The sequence below is a fragment of the Archocentrus centrarchus genome, chromosome 14, assembly GCF_007364275.1.
Source record: "Archocentrus centrarchus isolate MPI-CPG fArcCen1 chromosome 14, fArcCen1, whole genome shotgun sequence".
Taxonomy (NCBI): Eukaryota; Metazoa; Chordata; class Actinopteri; order Cichliformes; family Cichlidae; genus Archocentrus; species Archocentrus centrarchus.
The window spans coordinates 4,254,821-4,271,457 of NC_044359.1; the positions used below are offsets into that span (position 1 = coordinate 4,254,821).

The window sequence follows — 16,637 nt, forward strand, 5'->3', positions numbered from 1 at the left end:
AGACATGAAAACTCTTCACGATGCATGGAGGACTCCCAAAGTTCAGCACTCTGAGGCTCTAAGAGCAACGGAAGGAGGGAGGGTGAAAGTTAGTGAACATCAGAGCCACAATCCAGGATGAAACATGAAGCATCCACAAATACATCAGAAAGATCGCACCCCGGAGATGAGCTGCTCCAAGAGTGCCTCAAGCAGCTCTAAACAGATGGTGATGAGGAAAAGGAGGAGGAACTATCGTGGAAGTCCCTGCATGGAATGTACCACTGACAGATAGAGGAAGTGGCTGACATCACGAAAGCCTCCCACCGGTTAGAAAAGGCCGGCTTAATGGACAGCACAGAGGCTCTGATTATGGCGGCACAAGAACGGGCCCTAAGCACCAGATCCATAGAGGCAGAAGTCTGCCACAGTTAACAGGACCCAAGTTGTAGGCTGTGCAAAGGTGTCCAGAAATTATCCAACACATAATAGCAAGATGTAAGATGCAAGCTGGGACGCTGAGAAGCACAACCAAGTGGCTGAGATGGTGTAGAGGAACATCTGTGCAGCACAATACAAATCCCCAACTCTCAATGAGAGACACCACCAAAGGTGGATGAGAATGACAGGCCTGAGGTCCTGTGGGACCGACAAGGAGCAGAAGACCACACTGGTGATAGAAGTGACAATCCCAGCAGGCGGAGAAGTACCAGGGGCTGAAGGAAGAACGTCCCCGCAGTAATAGGAGCATTAGGAGCTGTAACCCTGAAAATGGATGTGTTAAGATCATATCCATCACTTATTAGAAAATCCACCCATTTTCAGTTTCATTCAGAGGTTTGAGCTACAGCAACAGGAAACCTGAGATTTCTCCACTTGTTGTATTGCATGTATGTATAAATGAAAATTTTTTTGCATATTTTAAACGCTCAGATAAAAAAAAACATTACATCCATTAGACTTAAGTAAACTGTTGAAGTCTTCTGTGTAACTTTAGCCCTGGAACAATTCACTAGTGGTTGTAGGCTGATCATAAAAAATATTAAAGACTCCTCCTTTGAGTGATAATCTGTGTTTTCTGTAGGATAGTTTCATTTTGTTTGTGGAATGGAGAACCTCTGCAACAATTCACCTCTCTGCATGGACTGAAATGTGCATCCATTACATAACAGTCTTATTAGGAAAAATGCCACTGTCCCTTTCACAGGATATGATGTTGCAAGCCTTTGTGCTATAAACTAAGGTGAGCAATCACACAGAACCCTAATTCAGCTGTCAGAAAATGATGCAGTGTCCCACAAATGGATTACTATACAGGACATGAAGCCATGCAGCCATTAATCTCCACGAGTGTGAGCAGGCAGCAGCCCCATCCATCAGTAATCTCATCTTAAAGCCCCTCTCCACCACAAGAAAATTCAGCGGAGGGTATCAACCGGGGCCGTTTTACATCCCAGAAACATATTTGCTGTTCGGCCCTGTACTCACATTGCCGTCTCCTGTGGGGCCTCAATGACTGGAAAATGCACCTGCAGTAATACCCAAGCAGGGTGAACACGCAGTAAATCAATACACATCATGAGTTTTATGTAGGTGAAGGTAAGAGGGACACAGCCTTCCACAACATCAGGAGAAACATTACAAGCTCACAGTGGCTCAATAACATGTTACGTTAAAGAAGCTTTATTGAATTATTTACTAATTCAATAAAGCTAATTATAGATCGATGACTGCCTGTATCAGTCATAGTGACAAATCACCAACTCTGTGGTTTAATCACTTCAGGATATTTAGCCTCTTTTAGCTCATTGTTTTGTTTTGTTTTTGGCCCATAATCTTATGGTTTGGATGGGAGCTAACTATTTCCTTTACAGATATAAATATCAATAATACATATAATACAAATATAAATATTTTGGCTTCCACCAGAGGCTTTGGTCCTCCACCAAAAGAAAATCACCAGAACTGTGATTTTTGTAAGTTTGATATAATTTACTCCAGCTTAGAATATATATCGTTCATTATATGATTTCAGTTAAATCATATAACAGACCATTTGCCTTAACTATATACAGATCAATCAATCTAAAGTGCAAAGTTACCCCCACAAAGGCCCATTGTGGGACAGGAAAACTCTCCTGTAGCCTTTTCCCAACTGCACAAGCAGCAGCAGGCAACTGCGCTGCCTGACCTAAAGAAACTAAACAAGTAAGATACTTCCATTGGACTGGAGCTCTGGATTCATCAACATTATGTGCCCAAAAAAGGAGGTCAGCTGACTTTCTTCTTCCTTTTTCTCCTCCTCCCCCTCCATCACATCAACCTTCTGTGTCCTCGTTCACAACATTCTTGAACATTCCTCTTTTCTTCCTGCCTGGCAGCTCCCTCTTCAACACCCTTTGTGCAGTACATCCACTATCCCTCCTCTGCACATGTCCAAACTATCTCAGCCTCGCCTCTCTAACTTTATTTCCAAACTGCTCCACCTGAGCTGTTTCTGTGAGGTACTCATTTTTAATTCTGTTCATCCTGTCACACCTGACAAAAATTTTAGCATCTTCAGCTCTGCCACCTCCAGCTCAGTTTGTTAGTGCCACCATCTCCAAACCATACATGATAGCAGGTCTCACTACCATGTTGTAAACCTTCCCTTTCACCCTTGCCACTGCTGACTACCTGAATATACTAAATGACCCTTTAAGGTCTGCATGGGCTGGGATGTGCTGGAGGCTTTGGCGGACTGACTCTCACATCATCAGTATAAAATATTGGTGGAAAATTAATGAAGCTCCGGATGGAAATGAATGCTGTGACACTGCATAAGCTTATTATTACAATGTCAATGATGATGGTCATAAACAAAGCCCAACAAATGCAAATGAAGCTTCAGATATGAGAAATGTGTAAATAATCAGCATTTTTGCGCTTCCCCCTGCATGATATTCAGAAAAACGCGTGAACGACCCTGAAGGCGTTTTGTGATCAGCAGAGATCATTTACTTCTGAGACAATGAAAACCTTTGAGGTCTGTTGAATTACAGGAGAACAAGGGCCAGAGAATGAGGGCAGAACAGTACAGCACAGCTTTAACCAAATCAAAAACGATACTCACTTTGAGCAAAGCTAATCTTTTATTCCTTCTTGTTGCTCACACAGCCATGGAGGTACTTGCCTGAGTTCTCGGTAATGTACCCTCACAGTCACAGTTTGAACCCGCAGTAATGAAGCATATAAACAGACACTGGTGGTGACAAATCATCCCCCTCAAACCCTGACAGCAGGGGTGAGAACAGGAGCAGTGGTTCCCTCTCTTCCTGACAGTGAACTGACACTTGTCATCACTCTGAGCCGAGATATGGAGCCCAGAACCAATCTGCTAATGCAGCTCAGTGGAATAATCGGAGTGAGCCGTAAAGTCGAGGGCAAAGCCTTATCAGTATGAGAAAGCTGTAACTGGACGCAGGTCTAATTCATTCCTTCACCTTGAGAAATGTTTTAATTTCAGTGAATTCCTGCTGCATAACATAGACTGAGAATTTTTCCAATCTCTGATGCAGTGGACTGTGGAGTGCTTATCATTCAAGGTTTTTTTTTTTAATATCCCCACCCATGCTGCCTCTGTTAATGTGTAGCCCTTTGAAATCTGATGCTCCACAGCAGGCAGGTTGGCAGTAGTGTTGGTTTTATATTGAGTGCAACCGGAAGCCCATTAATTGGCACGCCCAGTAGTTTACTTGCCAGGCCTTGTAGGAACAACCTGAGCTGAGTTCTTCCACCGCTTGGAGGAGGTCCAAATCTTTGCACTCTCTCACTGTAATGTTACACCTGCACTGCAGAAACATTCCTTTTTCTCGCATGATAATTCAAAAGTTACGTTCTTTATTTTCTATATTCCTTTTTAAGCTTTCTTTTCAAGCATCAAGCTGTGTAGTTGTCTACACAATAGTCTGCGTGTGGAACTGAGAAACAAGCCAAACCAGCGACTGCAGCTTCCTGTGCCATAAATCCTCGCCCCTCCTCGTCTGAGTGGAGCTCTTTTTCTTTCCCTCTCTGCGCATGCATCTTTGAGTTATGCCATTAAGTGCTACATCCTACACAGCAAAGTTCACTCATCCACAAGCACACACCCCGTGTAGTGATCACACCCCTTTGTTGACCTAAGAAGAGTAATTTTAACATTTTAAAAGTTTAAATTGGGGCTGCAGTCAGGAGCTGTTATTACTGTATTATTTTTCAGTTCATTCACTTCATAATTGAGAACCAAATTCATAAATCATCATTTGGATGATGTCACTTTTGTCCACTTAGACCTTAAATTATCTTTGGTTACTGATTCTGTCCCCACAAGACAAAGAAAAAAGTCATCATCACCTTTGAGAAGGTGATGATGCCAGCCAGTAAAAATACTTTGATGCGTAGATCTGTATGCAGGCCTGTTGCCTTATGTGACACATACATTACACACAACCATAATGATGCCATAATTAAGACTTTAAACAGTGTCTAGAGGCCCTACTTACTGGCCAACCAGCACACCTTGCAAAGTCTATTTGGAGCACTAGCGAGCACGCCTCCTGAGACAACAAAACCGTGAAAACTGGCCTCATTAATTCTAAATTAGGTTATAGACAATAAGTAGGCTATTCCCAAAGTGAACTTATGTCACAAAAGTCTCTGTCTCCCCTCTGTCTCTGCCTTTCTAATGCAGCTACGTGTCTGATAATAGATAACAGCAGTTATAATTCATGACTAACTTATTGCCATTCATACCCAATTACTGACTACTGATCACAATCTATTCCCAGCTACTGGCTTCTGACCTCCATTTTTGAGCTATAGACTTCCAGTTTCTGTTCATTCTGAGCCACTGATCTCTGTCCATTTCAACACACTGGTTAAATGATTCCTGGCCACAGCCCTCATAATTCCTCCATTCTTTCCAGACCACCAACCTCTACTGAGCAGAGCCACTGGCTTAATTCATTCCCAGCTACTGACCTCTTTCCATTCTCTTTTCTACAGCTGCTGACCTTCATCCTAGCAAACAACCATTTATGATTTCTCTGTCCTTTTCAACTATTTACTGACCTCTTGCACTGGCCTGTAAATTTCTAGCCACTAACTTCCATCCATTCTGACCTCCCTACCATAACGCTGTCCATTTCTAGTCACTCACCTTCATCAGTCCCTTGCTACTTGTTTCTAAATGGCTACTTAGCCTAGTCACCTCATCAGTTTCTAGCAGCACCCCACCAGTAACCAACACCTATTCCTACCCACAGACTTCTATTAATTGCTAACCACCAACAGTCATTAAATTCTATCAGTTCACAGCCACTGACTTCCCCTTCCCAGAGACTGATCATCATAGCGGTCTTAACCACAGACCTCCACTAATTTGTAGTCATGGAGCACACTTGAGTTCAAGCCAGTGAACCCACTTCCATCCCCAGCTACTGTGTTCCACTTACTTCCACTTCTTCTGAGCTGCTGACCTCCAAACATTTAAACTATCTAGTTACCATTGATCTCCATCCACCCTTGGCCACTCACATTCATTCTTGCACTGCTACTGATGTGCAGCCATGTACTTCCTCATTCTGCCTTGTTGGCAAGAGATGCCTCCCCACCCAAATAAATAAAATTTAAGTCCACATTTAACAGAAGCAAGTGTCGCACAAGGCGATTATGAGTATGATTGCTGCACACTGTTCCCTGTTCTAGACCTGTGGAAGTGCAGCATTTAATACATCAAATCCTTCTAATTATTATGTATTTATTGTATTTATTTTAGATGTCAATAACTTGTTTGACCTTCTGGAATCTAATCTATAAATTGTTGTGAAGTAAACACATGTTTAATTGTAGAATGCATTAGTCATCTTTCACTGACTTACTCCAATTTTCCTGCGAGGATAAATGGTTTCATTTTGTTGCACTTATGCCAACAAGATAAGATAGATGAGCAGGCTGTCAGTGCACGTTCCAGAGGAGGCATCTTGCCAAAGATTGCTTCTTAGTCCCGAGCATTTTTGCTGGGGACAATTAGGAACATGGTGTCCTGATACCCAGCCAACATGCTGACTGATGCCGACTCATGGCCACTGATGTCCAATAAGACATGATGTGGGTTGCAGAAGATGTTAAGTTTAGGGATGGCGTGTATGTGGATAACCGTCATGTCATTATATTGCACAGAAAGACTTATGGGGCCTTCATGGGTGATATTGCTCTGTATGCAGTGGATCTGATTTTGTATTCAGTAGACACAGCTTTCGATCCCAATAGTTCACGGCTCAAGGGTTCTTAGGCACCCTTGGGAAGGTCATTTTTACACTCCGAGAGGACTGAGTATTGGTAAGAATATACCTAATGTCACCTACACAGTATTGTATTAATGTTGATAAGTTGTACCTGTCAGTTCAGTTTCCAGTGTAGCTGCGTATTTTCTTGAGTAGTAAAGGTAGTCCTGACACATTCAAGGGATTACCATAAAGTATTTATGTATCATGTATTTATTTATAAATTTTGAATATTACACATTTTCCTTTGATAAGGCAGGTTATATGAACTCCAGAAAGATGATGTTACTGCAAACATTCCAGCTCTCATAATGGCATACATTTACAGTGAATCCATATAATAAATGACACAATTTCTATTAGGCCCACTATGATACAATATTAAGGATCAGGAGGAAAAAAATCGTTTCAACTGAAAGCCTCTCTTGGAAGATTTCTCAGTTTATTACATGTCAGAGAATACATTATAAATACTCAGAAATGAAAATACTGTATTAGCGCCAAAGAGTTACGTTAAAGACACTTTAAAGGAAAAAAAAAATTATCTTATGTGCATAACTACAGCAAAAGGTTTTGCATCCTGTCAGGCTAACTAGAGCTACCTACAGATGTCTAACAGACATTGGAGGACAGTACTTTATGCAAATATGCTAAGTCACTTGATTGAAGGAAAAATACTACAGCAAACAAATAAACTGTTTTCTATAGCCTATATGCAGCTTTGCACTGCCTAACAGCACCACAACATCCATTATAGACTAACTACATACTGGTAGTGTGTCAGAGGACATGCCAAGGAAGATCAGCGAGCCATTATGGTCTGTGTTATCTCACCAGCGCTCAATAATTTAACACAACCATGTGCACATCCCAGGGAGGATTTAAAGTTTAAACATATTTGAGGTTTAAACAACATTTTAGGGCTGGGGGAAAAGGGAAGAAGGCCAAAAAGTCAAAGCAGGCAAATACTTTACATAGTCCCAAAAGGAATTGGCTAAATAGTAGTGTTAGAGGAGGGTGTGCGGCATCACAGCTATTCTGTGTGCCCGTGAAATGTTACCTCTAGACCTATTCTGCTCAGTATTCTGCATTTTTCCTAAGTCATCTACAAGCAGCTGAGATGGGTGTGGGAGTTCTTTGTGCCTTATTGCTTTTCCTGTTTATTCCACAGTCTCATTCCCTGAAGTTGCACTAAGTTAACAGTCAAGAGGAACTGTCTCGTGCAGCGCCTGTTTGTCCTCCGCCTCCACGTCCCCGCTCTCCGTGATCTGACACGAGAGCTTTTCCTCACATCTCACTGGTCGGACGATGACGCACGGCCTCACGGGCTCCACGGCGCGCGCGGGGCTGCGACTGTCGCGCTCGTACTCCTCCTGCGCGCGTTGGATCTTCCTGTTCCGAAGCTTCCTCTTGTGGAAGTGGAAGGTTGCCAGGGAAACGAGGATGATCCCCACGAGCACGGCCACCAGCACGAGAAGCGCGAGGGTGGAGGAGAACGGCGGAAAGAGGCTGAGCTGCTCCGCGCAGGTGCCGTTACTGGCCTGGAAGCCCCCGTGACAGCGGTGCAGCGGCACCGACAGCCCCGAGGCCTCAGCGGTTCTGGCTGTCATCCGGTCCTCCTTTCCCGGCCACTCTAAGTCTCACTGACCCCTGTACCCTTCGTGCTCTCCGGGCTCAGCGCGGTGACACCGGCCCGCGCATGTGGTTACCTGCACCGAAAAGAAAACACATGAGACCTGCTTAATCAGCTCCAGAGGAGGCAGAACATTAAAAACCCGCCCTCTAATTTTCCCATTAGCTGATCCAGGCAACATTAACAAGACCAACCGAGACAATTAATATGGCAAATGCGCACTCAGTTCAGACAGTGTTAGATGAATCGTGCCAACTCCTAATAGATAATATTTCTTGGTCAGTTTGAAACAAAAAAAATGGGGGGGGGTTGCTTTGAATACAGGACAGAATAGAACAGAAGTCGGGACAATACATCATCTATTGTATCTATTGTAATGTGAAGGCCTCCGAGATTTGGCCCCTTTCCTGCACTCCACGCAGCAGCGTTTTAGGATAAGAATGCCAGGTTTTACGCAGCAGACAATATCTGCATCAGTTCAGGCAAACACGCTGTATGTAAACTGGAGGAAAAATGCTAAAATCTTACCTGATGAAACAGTCAGTGCGGGAAACAGTCCGTGAGTGGTGAGCCGATGTGTGTAAATGGGAAAACTGGATCGCGGTGACGCATTTCATACAATGTGATGCTGCTGCTGAGCTCCGATCATTCAGGGCGCTTTGATTGCCGCAATCCGCTCAGTCTGCATCCAGGACGGCACTTTCCCAGCTATATTCGAGGTAGAGAGGGAAACTCCCTCACTATGCATCAAAGCGGGCTTTCAAAAATGCGATTAGAACAGAGCTGTGTCTGGTTTTCCCTGAAAAGCGTCCCTCCTCCAGTCGTCCGCTGCTCCACTCAGCATCTGAATGAAGAGCTGCAGCTGCATTAAAGGTCTCCTATACCAGTCAGCTGGCAGGGTTGGGTTTTTTTTTTTCCTTCTTAACCCTGAGATGTAATCTATGTATTAACATCACCCTGGTGCGTGCGCTTCATTCTAATCACCACATTAATAAATAGTTATCATCCTAGTAGTACTGAATCAAGCAATGAATAAACACAGAGGTAAATTATTTACCAGTAGCATTCCTGAGGGTGTGGTCAGTCAAATGCTGCAAACCTAAATGCTATGAAGCTTTTAAGCTTCATCATAAGGGCTAAAAATCGTTCATTTGGAGGTGTGTGCATATTGTGAGGGTTTCTTTTGCTTTTAAAGTTGCTCAAAGCACTACACCTACTCTTGTTACCAGAGACATCATGGGATTTGTGCTGGGTAAACATCCCTGTATATTTATTGGAGATCTACAGTTGAAAATCGTTTAAACTCTTCATTAAATCAAGCCATTAGAGTTGTAACTCTGCTAAGTAAACACTTTGGGAATCAATATCTGCCTCAGGGTGTGGGTTCTGGGGGCAAATACATGCTCTTCACACCGCTGAAGTTATATGTCAGCCTAAAGCAGCCAGATATGGTTTGGTGGTGATGGACCCAAATCCACTGAACTGGCAGTTACTTTTATCCTTCGCATGACTAAAGTCCTCATCTTCATAGATATTTACTGAGGAAATGTTCTAAATAGAGAATTAAATCAAGGGTGGGGAAGCTTGACAAGCATTTGTTCTCACATTCAAAATACTCTTGAATTTTATATTATATATATATATATATATATATATATATATATATATATATATATAGACAATGGACAGCAAATCAGAGTAGATAGAGTCTTTAAACAAAAGGAAAAAAGGAAAACAGGCTGATTGGGAAATGACAGGCAGGTGAAAGTGAATACAATTAGGACAATCACAAAGGAGAGAAAAAACTGAACAGAAAACTAACTTCCAAAGAAAACAGGAAGTAACCAAAAACTGAATAAATGTAGAGAATATGAGTCACAGTAGCCATGACGGCAGAGGCAGAGGCACTAAAAGACAGAAGAGGGAGGAACAAACAGGGAAGCGCTGAGGGAAAAATTACTATACAACAAATAAAGATCAAGACAAGAACCAGAAAAACTGAAATAAAGACTGGAATCAAATACTTAATATCACAAGAAATAAACTAGAATAATAAAACCAGAATCCAATAAAGTCAACAAACAGACACAAAAATTATTTTTTTTATTTTTTGTATAATTCAACATCTCCATCAGAGCCTGACAGTTTCCCAGTTTCTCTATTTTGTGTAATAGATTTCTTAATGGCTCACCTCCCATGAAGGTAAAATCTGAGCACACGCTTTCTGATTAAAATGCCTGCAGGTCCTCTGAAGACATTTAACAATTATCATAATTTCTGCTAGAGCTGTTTTGTGTGTGGCTGTATTTGGCAATTGTTAGAAATATACACACTTGTAATGATTTTTGAGAACGTCACCTTCTATTTGAAAGAGATTCAGGTGTTTATTAGTTCAAATAGATTATGTTTTCAATATATTCAACAAAGCGATGAGTAATTTTTTTTTCACAAGACTGTAGAAATAGTTTACAAAAAGCCTCTAATTTAGGTCACGGCCATGAGAAGCTCAACTCCCTGACTGGAAGATTACTGCAGGCATTGTGACACAAACTCCAAATATAGAAGTGTGGGTGAAGGAGAAGTGAGGAGACGCTTCTACATCGAGGACACTTCGACCTACTGAGACTTTAAAGCATTGTGAAAATCTGCTGTATGTCACTCCTGCTACTTTCCCGTGCAAACAGCGGCTCTCTGCTTTACTTCGTGAAGAGTGCAGTCCCATTTTTCTTATGTTTCATAAAGCAGATAATCTGCAGCCTTGTATCTCAGCTTCAGGGTTCAGGTTTATAGTGTGAAAAGCGGTAATTTATGCACAGTAAACATTATGCTGTCTATTTGTGAGGTTTAACTGGCAATAAACTTCACACCTTCACTGTGTTGCTAGACTGTTGTCATTCAAATGAATGAGAGGGCTTTACTTTTTCACACAGTTCTCAAATTAGTGTGAACACAGCTTTAAAAGTCACTCAGCCTATCATTGCCAGGCTGGTACATCGTTTTGCAGTGTAATCACCATATGGCTGCTGTTTAACTCAAAGTCAGGGTGAGGAATGATGAAATGATTGCTTCAATGATAAAAAAATCAAAAATCAAATAAATCATAGTAAGACGCAGGATCTGCTGTGCAGTCCTTTGGTTTTTGTTAATTCTTGAGGTCCTGGATCGGTTACTCAAACTAGACTTTTAAGAGCACTAACAACATCACCAAGATGCCCCTCAGGGGAAATTGCATGTTTTTATTATATATAAAGTAGACCTATTGTGTTCAATTACAGCTCCATTTTTTTAAAACCCAGACTCTACTAGAGTAGCTTTGCATGATTCACAGTTCAAAATAATCCTTATCTTACCCCAGGCCTTGGTGTTTAGCATGCATCTTCTGCTGCTCTACCTTGGACACCTCATCAGGGTGCAGCCCATCAGTTCATCCCTCTGTCCTCATTTTAAGCCAACTTTCTTCTGATTGGCTGCTTCTTGCAAACAGAAGGTTTGAACTGCAGGTGGGTGGGGCTTCTGTGTTCACAGTTGGAGCTGCTAGGCTGAAATGACCATATTAGGTATATTCCCTCTCATTAACATGACACAGAGTAAAGAGTAGCAAAAACCATATGAAACTGAGCATTTAGAGCACAGGGATTACTCATACATCATTGAAACTTTAGCCATGATCCTTATGAGCATCCACCACCGTAGCAGTATATGCGTCTACTTAAATAATAATCCATACAGTAAAAAAAGAACAGCTGTGAGGAAGGTGCTTCTGTGGAGTTCAGTTGTATCAGCTTGTAGCTCCTCCCTTCATCGAGGGTTGAGGAGCATTGTTCGGGATACCTTGAGCAGCTTTTTTTCTCTCTGACACCTGCACTAGAGAATCCAGCTGCACCTCCCACCGCCTGGACAGAGCCAGCATTCCTCATGTGGATTCTTGTTGATTGTGATGGTGTCAGCTAGTCTCAGCCTGCTGACTCAGCACATTATAGAACAACACACTGATCACTACCAAGTGATCAATTCTGTCATTAGGCAGGATCTGCAATATTTAGCGGTTCTGTAGAATCCTGGGTAGCCGTGAATACTAACCAGTTTAATACTAACCATTAATATTTGAAAAATTCTCATGGTCTGCAACACGTGCAGCAGATTTCGTGGCTTCTGGTTGACACTAGAAAAAAATCTGTGAATGCAGCATAATATACCTAACATGTAAGCATAGTCACTGCAAATTTACATATCCAAAAGATATAGGGCATGCATGTGATGCATCTTTCTGGGTAGATAGCCATCATCTCAGCTCTGCTTTGGCTACTATCGACTTCAAAGGGAGCTGATTTTATGTTCCACAGAAAACAGATGTAAGTGAACCAAAAACAGCGAATGAGCCGGCTGGAAAAAAGATGAAATAATGAGCTGATGTCTCTAAAAATGAAGGAAAGTTTCTGAGTGTTTCTTTACTCAAGAATTGTTTGGTTTTTCTAAGCAGCTGACCTCATTATGTGCCTTAAGAAAACACCATTTAATGCTATACATTTAAAGTAGAGTTGTTCTGAATTGAATAGAGCTAATCTTTTTGGGGTTATTATCATTGTTGTCAATACCCAATATGGTTCCACATGGTAATTAAATGTTGGTATAAGATTGTAAATCCAGAGGTGCAGAATTGTCCAGTATGAATGTGTATTATTTCCATAGTACTCAACATACTATTGTAGATACTAAAACAATAAAATCAAAAATCAATGAGAAATTGTTGTGCTTAGAGCTGACAAGTGGGTGGCTGAGGCTCACGTACCTACTAATCACAGCATTGGCTGTTGGTGCGTTTGTCTGTAACTGGTGTGTGTTTGTGCGTATGAACAGATGAAGAAGGAACATACAGTAAAACACTTTGTGGAACCTATTTAAGGTTAAATGATGTTCTATGTGTTTTATGTCTCCTCTGATGTTCACCCCCAGCTTGTTGGTCATTTTCAGACAGTTAAGCCCACACCACTCTGAAATTTGACTATTCATCTATTTTCTTCTGCTTATCCAAGGGCCGGGTCATGGGGGTAGCAGCCTAAGCAGAGGAGTCTAGACCCGCCTCTCTCCAGCTCCCTCCTCCAGCTTATCTGGAGGAACATGGAGGCGTTCCCAGGCAAGCTGAGGGATATACTCTCTCCAGCGTGTCTTGGGTCTACCGTGCGGCCTCCTCCTGGTATACCTGTTTGGAAAACCTTGCCCAAGAAGGCGCCAAGGAGGCATGCTAGTCAGATGCCTGACCCACCTTGGTTGGCTTGTTTCACTGCACTCCTCACCCTATCTCTAAGGGAGAGGCCTGCCACGCTTCAGAGGAAGCTCATTTCTGCCACTTGTATCTGCGATCTTGTTATTTTGGTCACTACCCAAAACCCATGACAACGGGTGAAGGTCGGGATGTAAACTGACTGGTAAATCAACTGCTTCGCTTTCATGCTCAGCTCCTTCTTAAACACGATGAACCGGTGCAGCGTTTGCATCACTGCGGCAGCAGCCCCAGTCTATCTGTCAATCTCCCGTCCGCCCCCCTTCACTCATGAACAAGACCCTGAGATACTTACTCCTCCGCTTGGGGCAGCAACTTGTCCCTGACCGCCACCTTTTTCTGGCTGAGGACTATCGCCTCAGACTTAGAGGTGCTAATTTTCATGCTAGCTGCATCATACTCAGCTGCAAACTGATCCAGTGCAACCTGGAGGCTGAAGGTTCTGGATGTTGGAGAGCTGTCTTGGTTGACACGCCTCTGCAGTGTTGTGTGGAGCTGAGCATGAAAGTGAAGCTATCAATTTACTGGTCGATCTACGTCCCTACCCTCACCTCTGGTCATGAGCTTTGGGTGGTGACCAAAAGAACACGATTGCAGATACAAGTGGCAGAAATGAGCTTCCTCCGAAGGGTGACTGACCTCTCCCTTAGAGATAGGTTGAAGAGTGCAGTCATTCATGAGGGGTTCAGAGTAGAGCTGCTGCTCCACCACATCAAAAGAAGCCAGTTAAGGTGGTTCAGGTATCTGACTAGGACACCTCCTAGGTACCTCTTGAGTGAGGTGTTCTGGCCATGTTTTACTAGGAGGAGATCCCATGGTAGGGTGCTGTCCCCATGACCTGATGCTGAATAAACCAAAGAAAATGGATGGATGGATGGATGGATGGATGGATGGATGGACGGACGGACTTTTTTCATATGAGTCTTGTGGTCTCCTTTCCTTTGAGGGTTGTGACAATATTATAGTTTTAAAAAAAGACTAATTAAAGTTTGAAAAGCATTAAAGCCTAAGAGCTGACTATGGCTATGAAAACAAATGGTTTTCATATCCATATCCATATCTTTTTCTTTTAATCATTAATCACAATGAGGCCTTGGGGTATTTATTACACTGTAAAAGCTCATCAAAGATGTATTGGAGAATTAGTGTCTCACCAGAAATATAAGATTTGAATAGCTTCTGAAAAGCTATAAATCTTTTGTTCTGGAATTAAATTAACTTTCTGGATTTAATAAATAAAGCAGAATCTGAATTTAGATGTTTCTGACAGTTTTGAAACTTGCTTACTGGCTTTGGAGTCTTAAACCAGCAGCAGAAAGCTGCAAAGAAAATTCAGGACAGAACGGTCGTGTTGGATCCTGTGAAATGAGACAATCCAAGAAAATGAATGATTTTTATCTTAACAAGATTAAGGCCCATGTGATTTTTTCTTTTTTAATATTCATACCACAAAGTGTTGAACATTCTCATGGTAATTTCCCAGTTGCACTCATGGACATGCTCCATCACCAGCAGGGCTCCATGAAAAATGAATGGCCTTGGAGGGAGTGAGGGTCCCTGGATGATGAACTCACAGTAGATGAGTGCATACTGAAAGATTAATGCAGCTATTCGGGCACAGTTTAAAGCATGGCATATGTTTGTGGGCTGGTAAATGGAGAGTGATTATAGCACTTATTTTAATATTCATACAGGTCCTCTGAGCTGTCTAGGTCAAACTGACCTGATCTAAAAAGGGAATCCTGGAGTAGAAGAGTAAAAAGACACTCTTTTCAAAGGCTCTTCAAATACAAAGCGTCATGTAGTCACATTCAAGGTAAAACTATTTGCACCTGCTCGCTTGGGGGTGGTGCAAAACACTTGGCACTGCCTTGTCTCTGTCTTTTGTGTGCCTTTGTTATCTTGTGATGAATCATAAGGATGGCAATAACGGGGCACACATTCAGACTCTCGCTCTGAGAAGCCCTCTGGTTTTCACTCAGTTGTACACACAAAAAGAGGTTGTGTGATGGATGAAAAGAGAGCTCAAGAGAGAAGTTTAAACCCTGTCCAATTTCACACCTCTGCACACTGTATGCTGTCAGCCCCTTTGCCAAACAGCAGTCGGTTTAGCAGGTTTTTTTCACTGCCCGCTGGGGCTGGAAATGAGGCTGATGAGAGAGTGAACTACAACAGTGAGCTTGTGAGCCATAAAACCACAACAATGGGATGATGGTGAGATGCTCTGTGGCACTGAGTAGAAGTGCAGAGTTGGTGACAGTTCTTTATGGCAGCCATTGTTTAAGTTAATAATACTGAGTCGCAATTTGAAATCTGAAATAGAAGATTACCTGAACTTTCAATCATGAAATGATTTTCTGGTTGTTCAGACATTAATTTTCTGGTTATGTGCTTACTGGGGTTGAATCTTTATTAACAGCTTTCTTTTTGATGCCTGATTGCCTAAAGAATATCAAAAGAAATGCCTATATACACACACACATATATATATATATATATATATATATATATATATATGCCTATATATATATGCATATATATATATATATAAGATAAGATAAGATAAGATAGTGTTTATTTGTCACATGCACAGTTATACACAGTACAATGCACAGTGAAATGTATTTTGTACCTGCAACCATATATACACACACATATAAATAAGAAGAATAAAAATAAAAATAAGTAATTCACACTATACTCTATATACTATACACTATACACACTTTTACGTGGAATTATAGATTATAAATTATAATATTTACATTGTGCAATGATAGTCCAGTTAGGGCTCAGAGTTGAGCAGACGGATGGCTTGTGGGTAAAAACTCTTCTTCAACCTTTCAGTCTTAGTCCTCAGGCAGCGGTAACGCCGGCCTGATGGGAGCAGGGAGAAGAGAGAGTGTCCGGGGTGGCTGGGCTGTTTTAGGATCTTCATGGCCCTCAGCCTGCACTGCTTGGTGTAAATGTCCTGCAGGTTGGGGAGGGTGGTTCTGATGGTCCGTTCAGCTGAACGAACCACCCTTTTTAGGGCCATGAAGTCCTGCTTGGTGCAGCTTCCCATCCAGGTGGTGATGCTCCCACGCATGATGCTCTCGATGGTGCAGGTGTAAAAGTTCCTGAGCACCTTGAGTGGGAGCTTGAAGTCTCTCAGCCGCCTGAGGAGGTAGAGACACTGTCTGGCCTTCTTCACAGTGATGTTAATGTAATGAGTCCAGGACAGGTCCTGTGAGATGGTCACTCCCAGGTATTTGAAAGTGTCCACTCTTTCCACCTCAGCACCACTGATGACAAGTGGATGGTAGTCCCTCTGCTGCTTCCTGCTGAAGTCCACGATCAGTTCCTTCGTTTTGCTGACGTTGATATATATATATATATATATTCTCTCTGTCTCTCTCTCTCTCTCTCTATCATGTCCACTTATGCCATATCCTTGTTCCAG

The 16,637-nt window shown here is 42.2% G+C and overlaps 1 protein-coding gene across 1 annotated transcript; it reads right to left on the reverse strand.

Moving 5' to 3' along the window:
• Positions 1-6,526: 6,526 nt before the first annotated feature.
• Positions 6,527-8,757, reverse strand: LOC115792092 (uncharacterized protein C11orf87 homolog). The gene is made up of 2 exons (XM_030746480.1): positions 8,443-8,757; positions 6,527-7,990 (listed from the first exon to the last, which is right to left on the reverse strand). The coding sequence occupies exon 2, from the start codon at positions 7,889-7,891 to the stop codon at positions 7,478-7,480; it is 414 nt and encodes a 137-aa protein (XP_030602340.1). The 5' UTR covers positions 7,892-7,990; positions 8,443-8,757; the 3' UTR covers positions 6,527-7,477.
• Between the last annotated feature and the right edge of the window lie 7,880 nt (positions 8,758-16,637).

Coding starts and splice junctions, on each gene's coding strand:
- LOC115792092 (XM_030746480.1), bottom strand. CDS start 7,891: ATGACAGCCAGAACCGCTGAGGCCTCGGGGCTGTCGGTGCCGCTGCAC.